General features: G+C 40.6%; 1 protein-coding gene across 7 annotated transcripts in view; it reads left to right on the plus strand.

Moving 5' to 3' along the window:
- The window catches only part of LOC148336996 (protein mono-ADP-ribosyltransferase PARP6), a 25,697-nt gene extending 14,741 nt beyond the window's left edge, over positions 1-10,956 (plus strand). For 4 of the 7 annotated variants that reach the window (XM_088295753.1, XM_088295752.1, XM_088295751.1 and 1 more), the window contains 13 exons: positions 4-99; positions 540-632; positions 936-1,061; positions 1,587-1,652; positions 1,811-1,878; positions 3,104-3,152; positions 3,288-3,400; positions 4,623-4,695; positions 6,152-6,221; positions 7,573-7,652; positions 7,723-7,789; positions 7,877-7,961; positions 9,144-10,956. In XM_088295753.1, coding sequence (XP_088151879.1) covers positions 4-99; positions 540-632; positions 936-1,061; positions 1,587-1,652; positions 1,811-1,878; positions 3,104-3,152; positions 3,288-3,400; positions 4,623-4,695; positions 6,152-6,221; positions 7,573-7,652; positions 7,723-7,789; positions 7,877-7,961; positions 9,144-9,231 — 1,074 coding nt within the window. In that variant the 3' untranslated portion in view covers positions 9,232-10,956. Of the gene's footprint in view, positions 1-3; positions 100-539; positions 633-935; positions 1,062-1,586; positions 1,653-1,810; positions 1,879-3,103; positions 3,153-3,287; positions 3,401-4,622; positions 5,036-5,132; positions 6,222-7,572; positions 7,653-7,722; positions 7,790-7,876; positions 7,962-9,143 lie in introns of those variants that run through there. The other 3 variants (XM_088295754.1, XM_088295755.1, XR_015843147.1) reach the window with 3 other exon arrangements.
- Positions 10,957-11,533: the final 577 nt, after the last annotated feature.

Here is an 11,533-nt window from a genome sequence, read left to right on the forward strand (position 1 = left end):
CAGATAATGAAGTACTCCGAGCAGAGGATCCCCACGCTAAATGAATACTGTGTGGTCTGTGATGAGCAGCACGTCTTTCAGAACGGATCCATGCTGAAGGTATCAAAAGAAACAGATGCATCTAAGTCCAGTTGGGTCCAAGCTTCTCACATCAAATTAGCCACTAATGGTAATGTGAAATGTTAAAACATAACACATAGTTCAACTCAACGTGCTCCTTTCCTTCCCAAACCACATGGACAGAAGGAACACGCTTCACCTGTGTCTAAAGTCCAACTCAGAGTTCTTTGCTTACAAAATGTGGTTAGTACCAGCTCCAATTGTAAGTTCTATAAAACAGGAATGAGCCCAAAAACAAGAAGTAGAAGCCTACTAAAAAAGCGCTAACAACATGACTTCCTGGAACCACTGCTCATAAACATCCCGGACGACCATGCCACTATTTTAAGACTGGACAATAGTACTCTGACAGTCTTTTTGTTATGAATGAGCCAGCTTAATTTGTTTTGTTAATTTATTTCATGTTTGTATGTGTGTAGCCGGCTGTGTGCACGAGGGAGCTGTGCGTGTTCTCGTTCTACACGCTGGGCGTGATGTCGGGGGCTGCAGAGGAAGTGGCCACCGGTGCAGAGGTTATAAACGCAAACATACATAAATTGCATGTTTAGATTTCAAGGAGACGCTCAACTATTGTTTTATTTTTTTTGTTTTTCTGATTTGTAATGTGCCGGTCACATTGTTCAATATATCCCCAAAATGCATTTGTATGACTCAAGGCCCCTTAACCTGAAGAATTGCTCCCCCCATATGGAATTGAGTAAATACGCACGTGACCCCTCCAATCCCACAAACACACTCCCCAGGCCACTAGATGGAAAGAGAATTATATTCTCAGAGAGAATACCAGCAATTATGTTTCCCATTCTTTTCACCAGGTGGTCGATCTCCTTGTGGCGATGTGCCGAGCTGCTCTGGAGTCTCCTCGCAAGAGCATCATCTTTGAGCCCTACCCATCTGTCGTGGACCCCAATGACCCCAAGACTTTGGCCTTCAACCCAAAGGTCAGCATCCCTTGAAGTACTGTTGTTTACATAACTGGTACATTTAAAGTACATAACTTTTCTTATTTGGAGGGATACACAGAGTGTTGTTTTTTGTTGTTTTTTTTACTCTTCTAAAAGGGCTGTGCAATTAATCAGAATTCAATTAAGATTACAATTATTATATTCAACGATTGCAAAATTGGTATCATTGTAAAAAATGATTATTATATACAGTATATATTACATAAAACAATGTTAAAATAGTCCTCATTTTACAATGTTTAATACTACAGTTGAATCTACTTGAGTTCAAAACTTGAGTGTTCTATTAAAATTGTTCATTTAAATGTTAAAGCAGTTCTGTGGAATTTTTTTGTTATGCAAGGAATCCATATCTTTACCAATGCGCTACTCCATAGAGCAACTTCAACATAAAACTGGTCAATAAAAGAGTGGTAAATAACAGCTGATTTTAAATGTGCGCATGTTCTTTCCTCTCTTTCATCAAATGCAAATGCTGCTGGGCTCCACCGATGAACACAGAAGAAGAATTATGAGAGGCTGCAAAAAGCACTGGACAGCGTCATGTCTATACGGGAAATGACCCAGGTACAAAAGCTGCATAAAACATACTAAAAATTGCTCCTTTATTGCCGTGCTGTGCGTTCACTATCTTCTGATGTAATCATTGCATTTGCCCGTTTTTGGCAGTAAAATGTTCATAATCCATTTGCTGAACAGAGCACATGCTTGTGTGTTTTTGCCAGGGCTCGTATTTGGAGATCAAGAAGCAGATGGACAAACTGGACCCTTTGGCTCATCCTCTGCTACAGTGGTGGGTGGAGAGAACCTGTTAGTAAAAAAGTGCTTGCGCTTTTGTGCAAGGGAACAGCATTTGAATTTGCCAGGAAAAATAGCACATGGACACGTGAAATTTATAGAAAGCTGAAACCTTGTAGCTTTCACAGAGCGACACTCAACAAGCGCACAAAAACAGAGAGAATCAGGAAGAATCATCAACAAGAACTAGGACTGGGTATCAATTTAAATTTCCAAAATCCATTAAATAGACAAGAGCCCAATTCGATTTTTGATTCACTTTAATTGATATTCGATTCAATAAAAGATTTGATGCAGTACCAATTTGACTTTGGTATGGAAGGCATTCTCGGAAGAACCAATGCTGCAATTAGTATAACCTGCTTGCTGTAACAAGTTGCATTAGTCAAAATATTAATATTGACATTAAGAATTGAAGCGAATGCAGTTCCATTCATCATGTACGTTTTAATGAACATGACCTGATCAAAACATCTGCCCTCATGCTTGTTGCCGCTGACAGCTCAGCGCTTCCGCCATTTTGTTTTGGAACACGATAACAAGATCTCGCATGACACGTTGAGTCAACTTCATTTATGGGGAAAAGGTCGCATCAATATATACTTTTATGAATCAATATCAGGCTATGAAAAGGAAAATCGATTCAAATTGAAATATAATTTTTTTTTTATACCGAACCCTAACAGGAACAGTAGAACAGTAGTTAGAAAATAAAATCAGTATAATGGTTGCCTTTTATTCAGAGTTAGATTTTTTTTTCAGGGCCGATACAGATTAGTAGTCAAGGTAAATGAAAACTTATAAACAATAGCTCCCTATAGTTTTCTACACTAAATGAAGTTGTCCAAAATTTCAGAATTTCCGTCTTTGTTCTAATTCCAAACAAAAAACAAATGTTTGGAGTCTTTTCCAGAGTCAAATTACAATTATAAACAAATACTTCCGTGAAGCCAACATAGTTTTAAATTGTGATGCCGATATTCATCACTGATAATGGGTATGTCTGTCCCTTCTTTTATTTGCTTGAACGTTTATTAACCATGCGACCAGTGTTATAAGTAACACCTGAACTGTTATACATGTGTGAAAATATATGTACTAAAATTCAGCAAATTCTAACTTTGTATTAGAATTGACAATATTTTAATTCTCTGATGACAGCAATGATCAGGGATCACTTGAATCTTCTTTTTGTTTTTCTTTTTTTTGTCTTTTTGCAGGATTATTTCCAGTAATAGGTCTCACATTGTCAAGTTGCCTCTTAGTAGGGTAGGAAATCAAAAGCACCTCCCGTCCTCTATTGCCAAACAGGATTTTTTCCTTGTGTAATTTGAGGCTTCAATTATCTTTTCTCTGTCATTTGGTTTCCTCATTCCTATGACTCCGACGTCGCCCTCACGATAGCAACTGAAATTCATGCACACCTCCCACCAGTTCCTGTTGCTCAGCAGCCCTCCAGCCAAGGAGGCTCGTTTCCGCACTGCCAAAAAGCTCTACGGCAGCACCTTCGCCTTCCAGTGAGTCTGCTTTACTCCCGCCCATCAGTGACACAGTTTACATTCCATGCGATGTTTTGGTTTGGCCTGCGTACATCGTTCATTATATAACAACATTCGTACATGGCAGTCTGGCAGATTTCGATGGAGCATCAACAAACGGCACCGCTCTGCAGGTGCATTTTCCTGGGACGCCTGTGGTGTGTGCATAAAAACCAAAAGTTAGATTAATCTCTTGGATATAGATAAAAAAAAAAAAAAAAACGTCTGATTGCATTTCATCAGTATGTACTTGTTTACATTGTCAGTGGAAATGAGACTGATGTGAGTTCCATAATGGTAAAGAAAAATCTCTAAACATCTGCTGTAGTTTCTTTCCTACGACAGCTGTAAGAATTGCGATCAATACCCCAAATAGCACAAATGATATCCAAAGCTACTTCTCAGCGTAAAATAGCAATTCCTGTATTCCCACAAATAGTGCATGGTGTGTTTATTTACGCAACTGCAGAGTGTACTGTCAGAGGTAAGGCGTTAATTTAACGGCCTCGACACACCAATCTGACGACGGCTGTCGGAAATCTGTTTTAGTGTAACCAACAACGTTGTAAAATCTGAGCCGTTGTTGGGGCGCCTGGAGGGCGGGCGTGTTCATCCGATTCAACATGTGCAATCGGGTCCGGCTTAGCTCATTTTCACATCTCCTCTATGGAAATAACGGCTGGCTGGACGGAACATCGCAAAGTCAAATTAATCACTCTCATTGATGAAAGACCGCCGTTATTGGACATAGTCGTCAAAGGCTACGCATTGACCATCACCCCCGATGGCATGGAGGGGTACTCCATCTCACGCATGCGTAGAAGGTCCGGAGTCGTTGGCGTTTCCGTCAGCTTTTGCCATGTGTTCTTCTGTAATTTGTTAGTCTACGTGCAAATTTCTAGGCTGGCGTCAGATTGGTGTGCCGGCCTCATTTTTTTGGTACAAATACAAAATAAAAATAATGAATTGTATTCCATGTTTCAATGACTTTTCCACTGATATTTATGTATAAAGTAGCATTAGTAGTAGAACTTTGTTGCTTTACTCACATCAGTTTTCCTGAAATCTGCACATACAGTTCGTACTCGTTTTCGCATATATGTAGCTACATATTGTGCAAGTGAACTCACGCAGCGATACATTGACGTATGGCTTTAATTTGAATGCTCTTTTTTCTCATCTCCCCCTACACGTGCTTTAGTGGTTCCCATATAGAGAACTGGCACTCTGTTCTGAGAAATGGACTAGTCAATGCCTCTTATACTAAACTGCAGGTACGTCAACCCTGGCAGTTTGCCTTCTCGGACCGTCAGCCTGCTTTGCAAAAGAGCAGGCTGGCTGTCCGGCTGATTCATTTTTGCAGTTAATAGATGCCAGCTTCCCTTTTTGGGCTGCTTTGCCGTTTGCACTTCAGCCAGGAGGGTGTACCGGCAGAATCCAAACACACACACGCACACACCCGCGGCATTAGCTGTGATGCCAGCTAGGAGACTGCCTGCACACCCTCTTGGGGTGAACCACTTACAGCACAGTGTAGGCTAGGTCTGACGTTGCAGAATGCAAAGGATCACTGGACCCATAGTGAGTAAAGACAAACAGCTTCCATTGGAGGAGGTCAGTAACTGGAAAAAAAAGACACATCATACTTGGACAAGTTGATAGCTATAAATTAACACCTTATGCTACCTCTAAAAACAAGTATTTGCTTTAGTTCCATGCTGCTGTTCCGTATTAACGGGGGAGTGCATATCAGACTTGAACCAGAGGTGGGACAACCCCAGGGCAAGAACGATCCGCCAAATCAGGAATGGAATGACAAGTTTGGCACTCGCATTTTCCGCCCGGTTGACCCGCAAGTCCGACAAGTGCTTTTACTAGAGTGACACTGACTACTTTTTCTATTTTTTTTTTCATGTTGCTGCTGCAACTTAATTCAAAAAGCTGTACTACTACTATTAGTAGTATTGTTTGTTTTAATTAAACACTGCTTATTTAATTAATAGCAATAATCATAACAATTAGCATTAAAGAGATCAATTTGGTTCATGAATGTTCAGGTGACATACTGATGTATTTAACCATATTTTTGGTAATTAGCAATGCTGTTATTAATTTAGTGCAGCTGTGATATAAACCTTATACTGGTTCAAATATCAAGTCGAATGTCTGTATATGCCTCGCTACATCACATGGCAAACATTTTTCTTTTTACTCTTGTGAGCCACAAGATCATAAGTGAGCGAATTAAAGGTGAGATGAATCCCGCAGCAGAAACTCCTCATTCGCACAACACAAGCGCTCGGAGGCGTGCTGAAAATAGATTAAACTTGCTTCAAAGTCATATCTGAAGGTCTATTTATAAACGTTGATGATCCTTCATGTCGTTCCGATGGCTTTAATTTGTCTTAAAACATTTAAGGTGCATGGCGCCACTTTGAACATTATCACCACCTTCTACACTCATTCTGTCGAAATGTTTCATCTTAGACTAGATTCAAGTGAGAAAATTCCGATTTGTTTGCTTTCAAGTGGCACAATTACACACCGCCTTATGTCAGGATTTTTACATATCAGGGTGCGGGGTGGCATTTAAATCCATGTAAAGCAATTTGAGTTCCATTTTCTTGTAGGAAAAACGCTTTATAAATGAAGTCTGATTGACTGGTTGATCATTGAGTTTTGTTTGGTGCTACACTCATCCTCTCTTCTCTCCGCTCTTTCCAAACCAAGCTGCATGGGGCAGCATACGGAAAGGGCATCTATCTCAGCCCCATCTCCAGCATATCTTTTGGATACTCAGGTAGGAATGACTCCCTTCCGAGCCCCTTGTCCACTTTTCCCTTTCCACTTCAAGTCCTTTAGAGTGAGGACTGCATGTATGTGCGTGTGTGTTTGCGTGTGTGTGTGGTGTGTACACAATGACTCAAGCCTTCCATTATAACTAAAACATTCAATGCCAAGGTCGTGTTATGTCGTTGTTTTCATTAGGAGGGTTTGACAGGGGTCTGAAGCGACAACCCGATAAATGACAAGCGCTTGAGGAGTAGTAATGAGCCAAATGACCAGCAGAGGGTAGCAGTCTAGCCTTTTAACTTGAAAATCCACCGTTTGCCAACCGTTGGGGCAAGGGTATCTTCTCTGTCATTGCACCACAGCACAGTCACCAGACCTTTAGTTGGACAATCTGAAGCATACATTGGAGCACTAAACAGATAATTATTTTACTAACAAAAGCATTTCTAAATATTGAATGAGATGATTTTATAGAATGAAACGACTGGCATTAAATGAGGTGATGGATGCACAGAATGTGTACTGCTTTGCACTGATTTTGTTTGTATTGAATTGTTTTTGTGATTGGGATACACGGGAAGCACAGAGCAATTTAGTACTGCTCACGTACAGCATACTGTACTTTATAATGTTAGCCAAATATGTAAGGAATTGGGAAGAATGATATCCTGCTGTGGAGCATGTCTGCCTTACACAGAAAACAGCGTAGAATTAGCATGTTCTTCCCGTGAATTGGTTTTCCTGGGCACTCAGGTTTCCTCACCAGAACATTTAAAAAACATGCATGTCAGACTCATTTATGACTCTAAATTGTTATTAACTGTAAATGGTTGCGTGTATATTATTCTAATCAAGAAAGTTTTGAGGTAAGAAATCCAAGATTTGTGGATAAAATATTCTTTAAAGGGGAATTCAATTCACTAGTCGAAACATGGCTTTCTGATTGATAATACATTTGTGGAATAGGAATTAAGCAGAAAAATCCTCTGGGTTTTGTCCATCTGAGGAGGGTGGCCGTTTTGTCACCGTCGACTGAAAATGACATCACAGTGCTTAAGGGCTCGGGTATCGACCGCCATGTCTCACCTTTTTTCTCGGGTTGGTCAGGTAACGTTAGCAAGTTGAGCCCTTAGTGAATGTGATGTCATTTTTAGTTGCCAATAACTTGTGCCCTGAGATGGATAAATGCAGATGATGATATTTGCGGCGGCACAGAAAACTCATTATTGTAAAGCACATTTTGGACTTCACTTCCCCTTTAAAGAAGACTCAGAGAGCACCTGAGGGAAGTCTTCTACCACTTGCACAACGCGCATGTTATAAAGGAAGGAGGGTTGTTTATTTTCCACTCTGTGCAGGAATGGGGAAGGGACAACACCGCATGCCCACCAAAGATGAGCTGGTGCAGCGATACAACCGCATGAACACCATCCCACAGGTAAGGGATTGAATAAACTTAAGCATAATAACAAAAGTGTTCACCATGCTTCCGTTGTGTCATTTTCAAGCAGAGTCGCCCAATCCAATCGAGATTCCTGCAAAGTCGGAATCTGAACTGCATTGCACTTTGTGAAGGTGAAAACACAAAAAGGAATGACACCCGTTGTTGTTGTGACACATCGCAGCTCATGTTGCACGTCCTCTCTCTCTCTTTTCAAATAGTGATCACATCCAAGGATCTGCAGAAGCACGGCAACATTTGGGTGTGTCCTGTGTCGGACCACGTTTGTACTCGCTTCTTTTTTGTGTGAGTAATGGCATGAAATCGCTTAATCCTCTTCTGTGGCGCTTGTCATCATTCAAGTCTCGGATGAGCTGGAGCATATCCCAGCTGACTCGGGGTGGGAGAATCAATCAATCACAGGGCACATATCGTAGACAACATGCCGTGCATTTGGTACCTGGCTCTTCATTGGGGATTTAACCTGACCTGATCCAACTCTGAATTCCACCACCATAAATTTGGCAATGATAGAAACCAGCAATACGATACCAAAACAGTGGCGGGCTGTGCATTTCATACCTGGGCCTTCAGTGAAGTCCTACTTACTCCGACTTGAATAAATCCCCCTCATAATAGCATCATTTATGACACCATGGCTGGAGAAATAATATACAGACACACACGCACTACTGAGTGTTGGACGGCCTCAGCTCATGAGGGCAAGCTTCTTTTGAATGATTCGTCTTGAAAATGGCTTTGCAAGTGTATCTGCAATAAAATCCACACTTTTCCCTCCTTCAGCCATTGTGGGTTAAAAATGCAACTATATATTTTGGAAAGACTTTTTTGAGTGGACTTGTTGATTCCACATCGCGCTGCCCTCCCACAAGTGAGTATCGGATCGCAAGACCCATTCGTCGCCTTCAACGTGAGGCCTGCTCGAAGGCGTTCTGTCACCAACTTGTGATCTGATTGGCTATCGCAACTGCCTACCAACTCTAAGAGCCCGTTCACTCATATAGCACAGACGCCCACACTGTTGATTCTGAAGGCCTCTGATGAATAGTACCTGCCACTGGTACTATCAAATCTGCCCGGCAACACAAGCTAGCTGAATTCTGAATGGATAAAAACTCTCACCTAAAAATACAACACTGGGATATAATTTGACATGCATACTGTATATACGTTTAAAAATAAAATTTACTTTTATAATAGATATGATCATGATTTCTTGATTTTTGGTTATATTAGGCCAGCAGCTCTTGACCGCCACCACGGACAAAAACATAACACATAAATTATCTGAAGCAGTTCAGAATCAAGATTACCGGCCGGTTGTGCTCTGCTCAGCCAATCAGAGGATAGAAAACCCCCCGACATTATTGTGCGCATGATGTGAGGTGAACTTGAAATCAAACTGGTCTCATTGCCAATCTAGAGTAGCTCCTGAATATGACATTTTTTTCCCGTGTGTCTTTGAAGGTACGAGGACGGCCAAGTGGGGGACGCCAACATTAACACGCAAGAGCCCAAGGTGCAGAAGGAGATTATGCGCGTGATCGGGACCTAGCTCTGCAATTTTGGACTGACGAAGACAATTTTTTTTGTTTTTGCAAGCTGGTCCGCACTTCATGTAACGTAGAGATCCACGCTTCACCGTGCGCAGAGGTGGGCAAAGCAGGTGGATCAAAAAAAAAAAAAAAAAAAAAAAACGAGCAAGTGAATGTTTTTGAGGAAGCACCATGACCTGCGAGATATTGGGAGGACGTTATTGTGTTGTTTTTGTCGGATGAGCTTGCTCTCTTGCGGACACTTCTAACCGTAATCATGTTTACTGTATGGAAAAAAGAAGTCATTGGCATGGCTTTTCCACATTTCCAGCCTGCTTCATCTCCTTACTTGCTGCATATGTACTGTATCTCCACGTATCTATATTTATTTTCATTTTATATATACAATTCTACCTGTATATCTATTCCAGCGATCACTATATCCATTTGTGGGTCATCTGTAGAGGATGTAAACGCATACTGGAGATGATCCCCTTTTTGCAGGGGTAGGGAACCGTTTTCCTTAATCCTCTAAGGAGCATTAAAATAGAATGCAAAACAATTGAATATTACTTTTGTTTTTTTTAATTACCCGTTATGCGTTTGTCGGATTACAAGGCAGACCGCATCGGGCACTGCCGCAGGCCTTACATAACTCATACTAGGACGGTTCCCCACCCAAACGAGATGATCGCAGATTTCTTTTCATGTCGAATATTGTTTGAGTAATGGCATCAATTATGTCTGTCCAATTGTGATCTAAAGGGCAAGCACGGCTCTGTCATTTTGTCCTTGGCCAATGGAATTCATTTGGCAGAATTCAATAAGGGCGGGTTTGAACTTTCTACTAAAGGCACTTTGATATGATGAGATTTATTGATAGTGTTATTATTTTGTCATGATGAATCCTTGCAGCCAAACATTCCACAAGGTAAATGTCCTTTATACTCAAGCGAAAAAGATTTTTTTTTTCTTTGGTTAATTCTTCCTCAGTTCCAACATATCGCAGTTGTCTTTTAGGGCATACAAATTATTATTCTGTTAATAGATTTCTTTTCCATTATACTAAAGAGTACATTTTTTAATAAACAAAATTATGTAAAATTGTCAGCTAATTTTGACATTGTTTTTACCACTCAATAATAGATTGAATACCAATCAAATGGATGAAAAGATTATGTACTAAAACAGCACCTTACAATATTGTGTTATTTTCCACAATGTGCATAATGTTGTCTTTCTGGGCATTACCTTTTTCTTGTCAAAAAGCGAAAATACTACAAAATAATATGTTACCCGAGTCCAGCCAAAAGGAAAGTGGATGTATAAAATACACATTAGCAAATTGCAACCTTGTATAGATAATCTGGTTTATCAGTTGTGGACAATGTGTGGGCAGCCATTTTCTCAACATTGTATGAGACTTTGCACTTACCGTACATACTCAACGCTTGCCTAATACGACGTGTTCTTTGCGTCCTGGAGGAAAAGGAAAAATAAGTCCAGGAGACTGTAATATTCTTAACTATGTATGTCTGTACAGAGAAGGGATGTAAATATGGAGGAAATATACCGAAAAAAGAACTGATGCCTGTTTTTTTGTGGGCTGGGGGCTTTTTAGCTGCGAATTTGAACGTTTACTCTCTCGCCGCTTGTCTCTGGTGTAGAAAGTGTTTGAGAAGATTTAAGTCAGTGATGTAAAGTGGGATTAAAAGAAATCAATAAAATTCAGATTTTGCACAGTTTTCGATACGCTCTCCTGCTCTTTTCAAATTTAAAAGGATGACCGGCAGCAACCGACTTTTAGCAGAAGGGGGCACTCCATCAACATGGAAAGAGTCAAACTTCGTATAAAGCTATATGAATGAGCTCACAAAGTTAACATCCTTCAGCATTTTTTTCCTGAAGTGTACAACGTTATTCTTGTAACAACAGCTTTTTTTTCACATTGTTTGCCAGAGCTTATTTAGTGGGGAGGGTGGGAATAAGGCCAAAGGGTCGAGGCCAGAAGGCTACTCCGACTGTGGCCGGAGAACGGGGGACTGAACGGCAAAAAGATTCATGTTCCCCGCTATGTTGGTCACATATATGACTTTTTTTTCTGGTAATATAAATAATTACCTTTTGGCAGCAGAGCTCAGAATTTGGAAAACAAAACGCCAGTAATCAAATAAATCAATAAATAAAAACTCATTTATGGAGGCATCCCTTAACACACCGCCCAGTGTGTATTTGGCACATGGACACATCATTGAGCACAAATTCGCCAATGCCGCCGCAGCAACTTTACCGAGCACTCAAGTGTTTCTTCTAACTAAGCTG

Source organism: Idiotropiscis lumnitzeri, chromosome 5 (genome assembly GCF_059441095.1).
Source record: "Idiotropiscis lumnitzeri isolate Australia: NSW breed Sydney's pygmy pipehorse chromosome 5, RoL_Ilum_1.0, whole genome shotgun sequence".
Classification (NCBI taxonomy): Eukaryota; Metazoa; Chordata; class Actinopteri; order Syngnathiformes; family Syngnathidae; genus Idiotropiscis; species Idiotropiscis lumnitzeri.